The sequence below is a fragment of the Leptinotarsa decemlineata genome, unplaced genomic scaffold (genome assembly GCF_025532065.1).
Source record: "Leptinotarsa decemlineata unplaced genomic scaffold, Ldec_3_MD MMD2_tig00002159_RagTag_RagTag, whole genome shotgun sequence".
NCBI lineage: Eukaryota > Metazoa > Arthropoda > Insecta > Coleoptera > Chrysomelidae > Leptinotarsa > Leptinotarsa decemlineata.
The window spans coordinates 6792638-6808408 of NW_027412574.1; the positions used below are offsets into that span (position 1 = coordinate 6792638).

General features: G+C 32.9%; 1 protein-coding gene across 4 annotated transcripts in view; it reads right to left on the reverse strand.

The window, feature by feature from the left end:
* Nucleotides 1-1124: 1124 nt before the first annotated feature.
* LOC111513177 (organic cation transporter protein-like) overlaps nucleotides 1125-15771 on the reverse strand; it is an 80045-nt gene continuing 65398 nt past the window's right edge. For 2 of the 4 annotated variants that reach the window (XM_074177148.1, XM_074177149.1), the window contains exons 8-9: nucleotides 10183-10686; nucleotides 1131-1436 (exon numbers count right to left, since the gene is read on the reverse strand). In XM_074177148.1, coding sequence (XP_074033249.1) covers nucleotides 1302-1436; nucleotides 10183-10686 — 639 coding nt within the window. In that variant the 3' untranslated portion in view covers nucleotides 1131-1301. Of the gene's footprint in view, nucleotides 1437-10182; nucleotides 10687-15771 lie in introns of all 4 variants that reach the window. The other 2 variants (XM_074177150.1, XM_074177151.1) reach the window with 2 other exon arrangements.

Genomic DNA, 15771 nt, shown 5'->3' on the forward strand with positions numbered 1-15771 from the left:
GAATTGGGCAAATTTGGATATGCAGTTGGTTACCTCGTTCACAGGCAGATGGAGCGACGACAAACCTGTTGTTTGTTGTAGTCTTCAGCTTAGTTCGAGGAATGATACTCTGACGGAATTCGATTTTCAATTATCGGAAATCATCGACTTTATGTTGATGATATACACTACCTTGCACTGACGAGTGGCCAAACAGCCCGAAACCGGTCTGCAAGTGTGTTCCAATAATTGAAAATCTATTGCGGCAGTTGTATCGCCAACAGCATATGCAGGAATAACTTCAGTGAAGAATCCTGCACTGACACCTGTCGGATATAATCCAACGCCCTTCGTGGTATTAGCCAGGGGAGTAGTTGTTTTCTGATAGGTGTCAGTCCATTAACCTACTGTGTAGGGTGTTGAGACTGGCCTGAACGAATTGTTCTTTTAGATGATTTGATTTATAGCCAGTCTTCAAGTATGCCCACTGACTATACGTGAAAAAGTTTAAAAATTATAGTTGAAATAACTAAGGAAAAATCAGCTTCCAAAGCGTATTTGAGGATGAAATAGAAGAAAACTCCGAATATTTTATCAGAATTGTTTCTGCAATAACGAGATCAACTTTTCATTTTGTCAAATTACTTCTGAAAGTGTCAAACATAATTCACATAATCAAAATAAAAACATGAAATACCAATATTATATAAAAAAGAAAGTGAAGAAGGGTGTATACCTCATTTGATTGAGTTTTCTTTTGAGATCTTTCAAAATTTTACAGTTCTTCCAGTTGATTTCAGTTGATTTCAGTTGGTTGGTGCTTAGGATCATACTTTTCATGAAAAATGAGAAATAAAACTACGTTTTTTTACTACTTGTATTTGTTACTGCACGTTACTGCAATTTCGTCCTATAAGGACATTTTCAAAAGAATACAATAAACTTTTTATTGAATTCGTTTGAAAATGTCCTAGTTTATTGTATTTGTCTGAAAATGTCTTTATAGAACGGATCTTCAGTAACGTTAGTTATAAATAAATACAAGTGGTAAAAAAACATAGAAAGTTTTATTTCTTATTTTTCATGATGTAGTAACATAATAATCACACTTTTCCTTATTTCGCACAATTCTCTACTAGATTTCTGAAATTGAAACAAATTTATTTCCATAAAAATTATAATAATGGTTTATTTTTAGTAGTATTTAATGTACGACATAACATGCAACAATTTCCTGAGATTATCTGCATACAAATTACATGATTACAAAAGATTATTTTCGAACATGACATCGAAATTTGAAGTTTTGAAATATGTATCACTTATATGTTTATTGCTTCTTCCACCGTCTCTGGTAACTTGATTCCACGGGTCTCAGGTAAGTTCATTGCCAAAATACCAGCTAAAATTGCCAAACCACCAAACACAATCATTGGTAAAGGGTTGTAGAACAGACCCTGGAACAAAACGTGTTTATATATCACTTGTAAATTTATTTCGAATTTGTGAATAAACATTACTTCTCAATTTCATTGTGAGATCAATTTTCAACAACTTATTTTTTTGCAGAGAAGAAACCTATTTATATTTTCAATGCTCCCAGAAATTTCTCTTAAATTGTATGTAGGGGCGTGTATTCTTCAAATGGAATAAATTCGTAGTTGAGTGGAGCTTGTAGTACCAAACGTTTTGTCGGCTATAACGGTAGACATCATCAGTGCGAAGTATCAGCAACGACTGAATCAATCGTTGCTGAGATTTCGAGGTATAACTTTCTTCCTCACAGTCACTGCACATATCACTGATGATATCTGCCATAGTAGCAGACCAAAACTTCTGAAACAGAAATAAATAGTAGTGGAACAACTTCTGAGGACTTTCGAAGGAATCACTTTGTTGTTTCAACTGAAAGGGAAAACATTTCAAATTCTAGAGCATGCATAAAATTGTCTGGCCATTCGATATGAGCTAACTGAAAATAACGAAATAAAACATCATTGAAATAAATGATGAATGAATCAATTAACATTTTTTCGAGATTTCAAAAAACTATCTATCATAATTGTAGGCAGCTAATTTGTTTCGTACTTAAATTTGATTTTGTTTTGTTGATTGACTTCGTGTATATGAAAAAATATTATTTCTTAATTTTGAGTGAATTTCTCTTTGAAGTTTTTTCAAATTAAAAAAAAATCCATTTTGCATTCATTTCGATTCATAAAGCTTAGATTCTAGTCGTTTCATATTCATAAGGTACGGGTACTACATCCAAATATCCTATGAAACTATTCAGCTCCATACAAAGTGGTGAAACTCCATACAAAGTAGTGAATGTAGTGAAAGTGTACATATTGTTTTTTGGAATAATTTTTTTCCAATTTATTTCATTTATTTATGAAATAAAAACGCATTCACTGACAATTTTCCATTTTTCTCTCGAGTTCAATCACAATAATAAACACAGTGGTTTTGTTGATAGATTCATAAACAACTTATGAATATATAACTAGACATCAACATTGTATCAGCATTTTTGGAATGAAATACTTACCCATAGTTTAATAATAATTAGCCGCTTGTCCATATATTGCTATATTTTGCTTTATTCAAGAGGCCTATTCAAATACGAATCTATGCGTGAGGCTCTCGTTAATGGTTTAATAGAAAGTCAATCAGTGACGAAAAAGATGAGTTACTGTCGTACTCTCTGTATCGTCTTCTATTAATATATTAACAAGTTTTCAATTCAGATGATACTGGAGAAATAAACTTATTTATCTGCTCTTGCTAGCATCTTTTATTTTTGCAAATTTTCCAAATAGTATTCAACATATCTCAAACACTCCATGTAATTTTCAAATCAGAAAAGATATATTCGATTACAGGATGAAATCAACACCAAATTTCATTCAAACACCAATTCATATTTTCTATGGTTGAAATTGTAACTCAAAATAGGTCTTTCCTATTTTTTTTAACAGAAAAATCGCTGTCGCTTATTTTATTGGGGAAATTCACACTAAATAATATCAATGGCAACTCAATCAACGGATAAAGTGTTCAAAATGACCTCCATCTAGTTCCATACAGTCTACTTTCGAAAGCGTTCCTTACATTATTGAAGATGGCCGGAGTCAGATGTCGGAAGTTCCCGAACAATTCTCTGTCGCAGGTTTTCTAGATTTGTAGAATTGATTCAATCAGTAGAAAAGGTTTTGAAATGGACAACACTGTTAGTTTTTTCTGCACTGGTAGTTTTTGTTGAATCTAGTGGTCAAAGAACAAAAAGTAGATAGTTGGCCACTGTCACGTCTTCACGAATCATTATTTAGTCATCCTTATTCACAGTATTCCAACATGGTTTATTCTTCTGAAGAAAGAACAGAAATTGTTGCAACCTATTATCGAAATAATGGAAGTGCTAAAGCTACTGCAAAAATTTATAATACGAATCATCCAGACCACCACGTCAGCGAACAATACGTTAAACAGTTATTGGATAAGTTCTGAACTTCATGTTCTGTTCACAACAGAAAACATGAATTAGTATGAAGTTAGCCACAGTTTCCTGGCCACACTTTCTGACGTAGGGAAAATTATATGCGGGATAGAGGAGCAAACGCGGGCGGTGTTGTCAGATTTTCTACTTTTTCTGTTTCTGATGATTGAAATTCTTCCAGTGAATAAACTTAACCTACAAGAAGACCATGTTTCTGATACAATACTCAACATAAAGTCTTACAAATCCGTGAGGAGACTATAGATAATCTACGCAAATGATTTCAAATGTCAGAAATTCTCATATTTCTCAAAAAGGAAGACATACAAATAATTATATAATATAATTACGGTCGAAACAATGTGTGACCGTAATAGACGAGGAAAAAATTATTTCTCAATAAGACCATCAGTAAAGTAACAGAAATATTTCGAGTGCCAAAAATTTTTGTATTTCGCAAAACTGATGACATATAGTTGAAATTATATACAGGGTCAAAACAATTTGTTTGGCCGTAATAAGCGAGGAAAAAAATAATTTCTCAACGAGACCACCAGTAAAGTAACAGAAATATTTCGAATGCCAAGAATTTTTGTATCTCGCAAAACAGAAGACATACAGATGAAATCATATACAGGGTCAAATCAATTTGTTTGGCCGTAATATGCGAGGAAATAAATAATGTCTGACAAGACTTCAACTAAAGTACCCGAAATATTCCGTGTGCTAAAAATGTTTGAACTACATTGGAAAGAGAACATATGGAATGTTATATATACAGAGTAAATCGATTCGTTTGGCCGTAATAGGCGAGAAAAAAAATAATGTCTGACAAGACTTCAAGTAAAGTACTCGAAATATTTCGTGTGCCAAAAATTATTGAGCTCCATGGGGAAGGAAACATATGGAATGTTATATATACAGAGTCAAATCAATTTGTTTGGCCGTAATAGGCGTAAGAGACTCTGTATATATAACATTCCTTATGTTTCCTTTCCAATGGAGCTCAATAATTTTTGGCACACGGAATATTTCGGGTACTTTAGTTGAAGTCTTGTCAGACATTATTCTTTTCCTCGCATATTACGGCCAAACAAATTGATTTGACCCTGTATATGATTTCATCTGTATGTCTTCTGTTTTGCGAAATACAAAAATTCTTGGCACTCGAAATATTTCTGTTACTTTACTGGTGGTCTCGTTGAGAAATTATTTTTTTCCTCGCTTATTACGGCCAAACAAATTGTTTTGACCCTGTATATAATTTCAACTTAATGTCTTCAGTTTTGCGAAATACAAAAATTCTTGGCACTCGAAATATTTCTGTTACTTTACTGATGGTCTTGTCGAGAAATTATTTTTTTCCTCGCTTATTACGGCCAAACAAATTGTTTTGACCCTGTATATAATTTCAACTATATGTCTTCAGTTTTGCGAGATACAAAAATTCTTGGCACTCGAAATATTTCTGTTACTTTACTGATGGTCTTGTCGAGAAATTATTTTTTTCTTCGCCTATTACGGCCAAACAAATTGTTTTGACTCTGTAAACATTCCTTATGTTTCCTTTCTAATGTAGCTCAGTAATTTTTGGCACACGGAATATTTCGGGTACTTTATTCGAAGTCTTGTCAGACATTATTTTTTTCCTCGCCTATTACGGCCAAACAAATTGATTTGACTCTGTATATATAACATTCCTTATGTTTCCTTTCCAATGTAGCTAAACATTTTTGGCAAAAGGAATATTTCGGGTAGTTTAGTTGAAGTCTTGTCAGACATTATTTTTTTCCTCGCCTATTACGGCCAAACAAATTGTTTTGACCCTGTATATAATTTCAATTATATGTCTTCAGTTTTGCGAAATACAAAAATTCTTGGCACTCGAAATATTTCTGTTACTTTACTGATGGTCTTGTTTAGAAATTATTTTTTACCTCGCCTATTACGGCCAAACAAATTGATTTGACTCTGTATATATAAAACATTGCATATGTTTCCTTCCCCATGGAGCTCAATAATTTTTGGCACACGGAATATTTCGGGTACTTTAGTTGAAGTCTTGTCAGACATTATTTTTTTTCTCGCCTATTACGGCCAAACAAATCGATTTGACTCTTTATATATATAACATTCCATATGTTCTCTTTCCAATGTAGTTCAAACATTTTTAGCACACGGAATATTTCGGGTACTTTAGTTGAAGTCTTGTCAGACATTATTTTTTTCCTCGCATATTATGGTCAAACAAATTGATTTGACCCTGTATATGATTTCATCTGTATGTCTTCTGTTTTGCGAGATACAAAAATTCTTGGCACTCGAAATATTTCTGTTACTTTACTGGTGGTCTCGTTGAGATTTTATTTTTTTCCTCGCTTATTACGGCCCAACAAATTGTTTTGACCCTGTATATAATTTCAACTATATGTCTTTAGTTCTGCGAAATAAAAAAATTCTTGGCACTCGAAATATTTCTGTTACTTTACTGATGGTCTTGTCGAGAAATTATTTTTTTCTTCGCCTATTACGGCCAAACAAATTGTTTTGACTCTGTATATTAAACATTCCTTATGTTTCCTTTCCAATATAGCTCAATAATTTTTGGCACACGGAATATTTCGGGTACTTCAGTTGAAGTCTTGTCAGACATTATTTTTTTCCTCGCCTATTACGGCCAAACAAATCGATTTGACTCTTTATATATATAACATTCCATATGTTCTCTTTTCAATGTAGTTCAAACATTTTCAGCACACGGAATATTTCGGGTACTTTAGTTGAAGTCTTGTCAGACATTATTTTTTTCCTCGCATATTATGGCCAAACAAATTGATTTGACCCTGTATATGATTTCATCTGTATGTCTTCTGTTTTGCGAGATACAAAAATTCTTGGCACTCGAAATATTTCTGTTACTTTACTGGTGGTCTCGTTGAGATTTTATTTTTTTCCTCGCTTATTACGGCCAAACAAATTGTTTTGACCCTGTATATAATTTCAACTATATGTCTTTAGTTCTGCGAAATAAAAAAATTCTTGGCACTCGAAATATTTCTGTTACTTTACTGATGGTCTTGTCGAGAAATTATTTTTTTCTTCGCCTATTACGGCCAAACAAATTGTTTTGACTCTGTATATTAAACATTCCTTATGTTTCCTTTCCAATGTAGCTCAATAATTTTTGGCACACGGAATATTTCGGGTACTTTAGTCGAAGTCTTGTCAGACATTATTTTTTTCCTCGCCTATTACGGCCAAACAAATTGATTTGACTCTGTATATCTAACATTCCATATGTTTTCTTCCCCATGGAGCTCAATAATTTTTGGCACACGGAATATTTTGGGTACTTTAGTTGAAGTCTGGTCAGACATTATTGTTTTCCTCGCCTATTACGGCCAATCAAATTGATTTGACTCTGTATATATAACATTCCATATGTTTCCTTCCCCATGGAGCTCAATAATTTTTGGCACACGGAATATTTCGGATACTTTAGTTGAAGTCTTGTCTGACATTATTTTTTTCCTCGCCTATTACGGCCAAACAAATTGATTTGACTCGGTATATATAACATTCCATATGTTTTCTTCTCCATGGAGCTCAAAAATTTTTGGCACACGGAATATTTCGGGTAGTTTAGTTGAAGTCTTGTCAGACATTATTGTTTTCCTCGCCTATTACGGCCAAACAAATTGATTTGACTCTGTATATATAACATTCCTTATGTTTCCTTTCCAATGTAGCTAAACATTTTTGGCAAACGGAATATTTCGGGTAGTTTAGTTGAAGTCTTGTCAGACATTATTTTTTTCCTCGCCTATTACGGCCAAACAAATTGGTTTGACTCTGTATATATAACATTCCATATGTTTCCTTTCCCATGTAGCTCAAAAATATTTGGCACACGGAATATTTCGGGTACTTTAGTTGTACTCTTGTCGGACATTATTTTTTTCCTCGCCTATTACGGCCAAACAAATCGTTTTAACCCTGTATATAATTTCAACTATATGTCATCAGTTTTGCGAAATACAAAAATTTCTGGCACTCGAAATATTTCTGTTACTTTACTGATGGTCTTATTGAGAAATAATTTTTTCCTCGTCTATCACGGTCACACATTGTTTCGACCGTAATTATATTATATAATTATTTGTATGTCTTCCATTTTGAGAAATATGAGAATTTCTGACATTTGAAATCATTTGCGTAGATTATCTATAGTCTCCTCACGGATGTGTAAGACTTTATGTTGAGTATTGTATCAGAAACATGGTCTTCTTGTAGGTTAAGTTTATTCACTGGAAGAATTTCAATCATCAGAAACAGAAAAAGCAGAAAATCTGACAACACCGCCCGCGTTTGCTCCTCTATCCCGCATATAATTTTCCCTACGTCAGAAAGTGTGGCCAGGAAACTGTGGCCAACTTCACACTAATAAAACATGAAGTATCCCGTCCTGTCAGAAATGGCGGGGTTGAAGTTGCAGTTTTAGGACATGTACAAATGGATAATCGAAAATCTATCAGGCAAGTAGCTAGAGCGTCTGGTGTATCAGCTACTAGTGTTTATCGGATTTTGAAAGCCTACAAATTCCATCCTTCAAAAATAATGCTAGTTCAGAAATTAAACGAAGATGATCCTGATCGTCGACTTCAGTTTTCTGAGGTGTTCAGCGAGAAATTGACCAACATCCCAAACTTTTTATACAATACATGTTTTTCAGATGAAAGTTCTTTCGAATTGAATGGTGAAGAATGGTGAAATAGGAATAATTATCGTTACTGGAGCGATGTGAATCCTCATTTGGTGAGGAAAACCCATTCACAAACTCCACAAAAATTGAATGTTTGGGCAGGCATTCTTGGTAATCATATTGTTGGACCATTCTTCTTCGATGGTAATCTTAATGGTGACACATACTCATACTATTATAAGACTGTGTAGATCCTATGATTACACAAAATTTAAGAAATTATGACAATTTAGTAGAAAATGAAATAACATTCCAGCAGGATGGTGCACCCCCACATTTCGATGTTCTGGTGAGACAGTTTTTGAACAAAATTTGATAAAAATCTTTCTGTGGGGACACCTGAAGTCGAAAGTGTATTCTACCATGCCTACAAATCTAAAAGACCTGCGACAGAGAATTGTTCGGGAATGCCAATTGCTGACTCCGGACATTTTGAATAATGTACGAAACGCTTCCGAGAGTAGACTGTATTATTGTATGAATCTAGGTGGAGGTTATTTTGAACAATTTATCCGGTAATTTTGTTTCCACTGATATTATTTGTTGTTGATTTCCTCATTAAAATGAACGACTGTGAATTTTCTTTTTTTCCTAAATAAAACGTTCAACATTCAATTTCTCAATAACGAATGAACCAATTTTGGAAAAAATCACAAATGTGATAGATAAGAATCAGTCCCCCTAAAAATAAAAATTGACGTGTTCTTTGAAATTTTCGATTACACGTCCGTTTCTGACTTACAGGGGGGTCAAGTTTTCGTTGGAACGCCCTATATAGCATTAGTGATCCAGTAAGAGACATCGCTGTTTCAGAATGCTATAGGAACATCTTTACGAATACCTCATATCTATTAGTGGGTCGTGTGGTCTAGTATTAGATCATGAATACTTTGACTTTGGGCTCATGGTTCAAACCATTGAAAAATAAAGGAAAATATGAATCGATATTTCAGAAAAATGAGCTGATGTGCATTCCGTTCTGTGAATAAATTCATCTTACCTAATTTCAAATTCCCGAAAAATTTGAATTAATTTCCCAGACTGAAAGATGCCAGCAAAAACAGATAGCTGATAGAGTAAGACAACTTTTTTTCCCAGTATCTTCGACACTAAGAACTTGTCAAAAATGTTATCACTGGGTTCATGAAATATGCAGCTGGTTTCAGAAATTTCATATGAGCTTTGAATTAGGAAAGATCAATTCAATGATAGCTTGAGATCAACACCACCTCATTCTTCTCAAATAATAACTCGCATTCCTTATTACTGATCGATTTTTCATAACTGTGTGTTTCATTACATTATTCAGGAATTTTTTTTTACTGGGTTCTTGAAATATGCAGCTTCTCTCAGAAATTTCATATGAGCTTTGAATTAGGAAAGATCAACTCAGTGATAGCTCGAGATCAACACCACCTCATTCTTCTCAAATAATAACTCACATTTCTTATTACTGATCGATTTTTCATAACTGTGTGTTTCAATACATTTTCCAGGAATTACAAAGGTGGTGACAGATCAGGGGCGTGATGAAAATGATACTTATTTATTTTTTGATCATTGAATAATTGTAATTTCAGAAAACTTTCAATTTCTTAATAATATATAAAATATGAAAATACCAAAATTTCAAACTTCAGAGTGCCTCAAGTCGAACGAGACCCTGTATAAAAAATCTTTTCTGCGACATTGTGTGAACAGATTTGAAATATCAGTACAAATGAAGAAGATGGAACAAAAATAATTTCGAAATTTTTGTTTCCTTTTCAGTATGTCTTAGAACAAAAAAAAATAGTGTCGATTTTTCGGTATCAATAAAAAGTATTCGAAAAATCAACTTTGCCATGAATCAGCATGTCTATATTTTACTGTTCACGAGATCTCCATGCATATACTCGAATTTGAATAGCACGTTTTATCATTATTAGGGAAATATATTCACCAACAAAGGAACGAATGGTGCTAAAAGCGGTCCTATCCGAGCTACTGTTGAAGCTGTTCCTACTCCTCCACTTCTTATTACTGTAGGGATCGTTTCGGCAGAATAAACATAAACTACTCCAGAAGCTGATGTGACTCCAAGTTTCCCAACTAGAAAGAGGGTTACAACTGTCCAGTTACTTGTTACTGTATTGATAAAGATCGTTAATGTGCAGGTAACTCCACAAAGTAGCAGGGATCCAGCTAGTGATATCTTTCTGCCAAGTTTCCGAATACAGATCCATGAAATTGTATATCCTGGTATTTCCACCAGACTGACGAGAGCGAAATTCAAATATTTATTTCCGCCAAGACTTGTGGAGTTGACGGAAAGTCCATAAAATACGAAAGCAATCACTCCCCATATGAAAATAATTATCATGAATCTAATAACAAGTTTTCGTGATTTCATCATTTGTTTGACGATATTAAGAGTGTCTTCCCTTTGGCTACCTGGTTCTTCGTCCTGTAAAACCAAAAAAAAAATATAGTAGAGCTATGAAATTTTTAGAAAACGAAAACCTATTTTGAGTTCCTTTTCATCACTGCTAGTGGTGCTAAATACCAGAAACAAACATTTTCAGACAGTGAAAAAACAGGGCATGAGCAACTGGTTACTACATCTCAAGAATCACAATCGCAGTCAGTATTTTAATAATTAAATTAGATCTGTTATGTGAAAATAAGACTTTCTGATGAGGGTAATGTAAAACACCTTTTTATAATATCAGGAAAACTTTTATTCATTTTATTGAAAAAAACATTTCAATTTGAATTTTTAAACTAATCTAATGTGAAGGATGAATTTGATGATTTTTAACAAGTTTGTAAATATCAGGCTCGAATTTACTCAAAAACAGCCGTAAGTCACCGCGTTCGGTAATCTGCAACCGATTTCACTTTTTAGTTAGCAACGTTGTCACAGCACTAAATCCACGTTCACACAAATACGATGATGGGAATGCTATCAGTAATCATTGAACGATGGATCCAGGGTACACTTGCGGGATTGGCTTTTGTAGCCAAAATTCTTGGTATCCATTTTTGAATTTTATTTTTATTTTCTCGTTCGTTATCAGTTCTATGAGTTCTTCTTCCAGCTGGGGCGATACTGCTGTGTTGACATTTGAAAAAGGATCCAACACCCAGTCCGGTATTTCCAATTTTGAAATGTCCTGGAATCGTTCTGCGAAATCACTGTGGAGGTTCTCCAAATGATTTCAGTAAACAAGCAAGTCGTCGTTGTTGAAGGATACTGCTAACAAATTAGGAAAATTGCGAAACTCGCGTCTGCCGATATTATTCTTGTTTAAGAGCAGTTTGGCTACAAAAGCAGTAATGATATTTTTTGTTTTAATCAAATTCAAGTCGTCACCTTGAAGTTGGAGACTGACATCATTGAATAATTTATACAGTTTTGTCAAGTATGCAATATCATTCTTTGAAGTAATGAGGTTGTCGTGGAATTCTTTGTCTTTGTTTTCCAAGAACTTTATTACAGAGTCAAATAGATTGTAAAATCGAGTCAGACAGTTACCTCTTGATAACCAACGCACTTCTGTGTGAAATAGCAATCGGTTGAAATATTCATCATTAGCAACACAAAGCTGATTGAATAATCTGTCATTAATAGAGCTGTTTCGGATTTTATTGACTACTTTGATGATATATTGCAGTGATTGAGAGAGGCGCCCACTAAAATTTTTCGCAACCAAATGTTGCCTATGAATGACGCAATGTACACGGAGCACATCTGGAATTTTATTTTTTAAGTACGCTATGAAGCCTTTGTGACGTCCTGTCATAGCCGGAGTGCTATCCGTAGCAGCTGATATAAAATTCTCCAGTGGAATTTGTTGATATAAAATTCTCCAGTGGAATTTGTTTCTCATCACAACATTTTTTCAGTGTATTATATACGGTTTCTCCTTTTATATCCGTCTCTAAATTTCTGACAAATAGTAGTTCTTGATATATTTTCTCATTTTCAATAAACCTGACGTATGACAACAACAATGCTTTATTGCTTGGTAAAGTGGACTCATCTAACTGAATTGAGTCATTTTTGTAAACAATATACTGCTGATTGATCCCAAAGTTAAGATAAAATAAATATAGTTTGAAAAGACTAAAAAACACGATTTTATAGCATACGAAACTAAAAAATGAAAATAATTATAGTTTCAAAAAACTCAAAAACACGCTTTCAAAGAACCTCGAACTGAAAAGTTGAAATTATTTTTTTAAATAAGCTTAAAACAATTACGAATAAAAAATACTAGTATTATTGTAAAAAAAGCGTGGGCGATTTGTGCCATATTTTTTGTATATCAAGCGCCCGTCGCTTTTTTCACATCAATACTAGTATTTTTCGTTTGCTATTGTTTTAAGCTTATTTAAAAAAAAATATTTCAGGAAGAACGATATTTCTAATGTTACTGCAGTAACGTTAGTTACAAATAAAAGTGGTAAAAACATAGAAAGTTTTCAATTCTATTTCCTTCTTTATGATTTCCTACCACGTAGGCTACATGTTATAAAAAGACTCGAATACAACAGTGTATGGGGATTTTCAAAACATCACGGAGGAATTCAGATACAGAAATACAGCGAGGACACCCTGTATATGTATTGAAACCCACAGCCTTGACAAGAAACAAGTACAGAAGGGTGGGAAATTTAAATATCAAGATTTGTACATCAAAATTAATTGAAATTCGAAAAACAGACCATCGATATAGGTTAGAAAGAAATGTCGGATGAAATTAAATTAATATCTGTGATGAAAAATCGAAAAAGGCATAATAAACTAATTGTTATTATTTAGGAATGATGTAAAATTTGAAAATTGTTGTGAACCATTTCCTTAGAAACAGACATCAAGTGATGCTTTTGGAAAATATTTATATTTACACATAAGTGAGGTTAACTATTTTCATACAAAATTGTAAAATGAAAATGTATCTAAATTTAAGAACCAATGTTAAATTCGTATAATAGATAATTTTCCTGATAAAGAAGTTGAAAATTTGTATTAATGAAAATTGATAGATAGTAACTAGGGGAAGACATAGATTTTCAACTATTTTGTCAACAAAGAGGATTCTTCTTGAGGCGACGAAGGGAAATGCCACGCCAAATTCTTCTCTCCAAAAATTTGAAAAATATTGTTTGCAAACAACTGTTTGTTGAAAGTAAATTCAGTGAAAAGCCAACCTGTCCAGCCAGTGCTTATGAAATATCCACAAGTTCCAGCTCCGTAGAAAAATCACACCACACACCAGCGTTGGAGGAAAATAAGGTATTTACCGATTCCATTTCACAGCAATATATACATATATTAATGAAATTATCCAAGAAAATAATAGAAAAATCACATTGAAGTCTGAATCCAAAACTCGAGTCTGCAAGAATTGAAGTGACCTTGAATAGTAAACTGACATTTGCCTGAGTGCGTTCGGATATTCACTTTGAATAGTTCGGTGTAGTTTAGGGCATTTTTAGGTTTAAGTAATTTTCTTTTCTGGCAATTGATATATTTTTGAATCCAACATATTTTTACTTTCATAATTAAAACTGTTCTACAATTTTCTAAGATCAGTTGTATCTCTTTCCAAATTTCTTCGCAGGAACATCTACAAGAAAAATCAAATTTGGGTAAGAGATTGTTGTGTTTGTGCCTAAATCCACCTGAGAGGTTGGGAAAAATCTCTATACACTGAGGTATAGGATTTAAACTCAACATAACAGTCTAGCCGAATAAAAAAATTGTATCTCCAAAAATAATAATAATAAAAATAATTAAAAATTTAATAATTATCAAAATAGGGTTAATCAAAAAAATAATAGACAGGAAAATGCTGATAGAGAAAATAATAATAATTATCATAACCGGAATCAATACAACCAATCATATAGAAGACAGAATATAAACAGAAATGATAATAATAATTCTATAAATAACAGATACTACAATAATAGACCACAAAATAATAATAACAGATACAATAATATGAATTTTAATTGTAACAATAATAATAATGCAAATAGAAATAACTATAACAGAGAAAATAATACTAATAATAACAGATATAGACAAAATAGGTATAATAATAACAGATAAAATATAAAATATCGAGATTTTCTCTTCGAACTCCGCAGACTCTATCCAGATCACTCTAACAAGAAGGTTGTTCTGATTAATTATTGGAGTCCTTAGTGGAATGATGTCGTCTCTACTCTCGAATCTTAAAATCATACCGGCTTGCCGCACTAAGGCAGAAATCTTAGCCACACAGATGCAGAAGGCTGTCATTACTGAATTCAAAAATCATTAGGGAATTAAATTTGAAACATTCATGTTACAGTATGCCAAAAACTGTATTGGTAGGTGCAAATAATAAAAAGTTACATGAAATAACTAAAAAAATAAATAGGGTGATAAAATTTAATAACAAAGAATTTGCTATATAATTTTTGATAAGACGAACTTGACCGAAACAATGTAATAATTGACTACGACAAAGGAATATTACAGATAGGGGAAATATTAATAGAATGGGCTCATTTAACAATTTTTTTTATTTCATTATTTGAAAGTTTATGTTTCAAATAGTACATCTGCAAAAAATCTGAAGTTTCACTCTTTATCTTCCCCCTCAAATTAATAGTTGAATGTGGTCAAGCTTAACGTCACATCAATCAACTCGGCGACAAGGGAGTGCTGGCGGCGATCGCGATGGCGGCGATTCATAATCTCCAACTACAGGCCCGGTTGCCACCGCTCGAAGCTCGTTGCTTGGCGTGACGTCAAATTGTATCACGGGCGATCTCACATTTTCAATTGTCTTGCTCAGTTGTTAATTGACATAAAAACTGGAAAATTTTGTGGGATACTTGGGAGATGATTTACTTTTATAATATATAATTTTTAATAAAAATCTAAATTAGCCTGAATGAGCCCATTTATCAATAATAATAATGAAAATACATCAGGAATGTATACAAAAATTTTAAATCAAGTAAATAACAGAGTAATAGAGGAACAACCGATATTAGATATTGAATGTGTGGAAACAATGAAAGACGAAGTATTGACATTATTAAATGAACATCCAAATTTAATTAACAATGAAACAGATAAATATGTTCATAAAATAGAGGTTGAAGGAATACAAAATTTCAAATCTAAAACATACCCTATTCCTTATAAATATCGGAATCAGGTACAACAAGAGATATCAAAATGTTAGAACAAGGAATAATTGGACGATGCAATTCAAAATACATTAATCCTATTGTGGTAGTTAAAAAGAATAATGGTGAACCAAGATTATGTTTGTATGCTAGAAATATTGATAAATACACCACACCTCAATACGAGGCACCTTTAAATATTGATGCAATTTTTGGAAGCATAACAAATGCAAAAATATTTTCGAAAATAGACTTGAAATATAGTTTTTGGTTAATTCCTCTTCAGAGTAGTTCCATATGGTTTGCAGAGTTCTTGTTCATTCTTCACTATATTGATGACATCTTGATATATTCA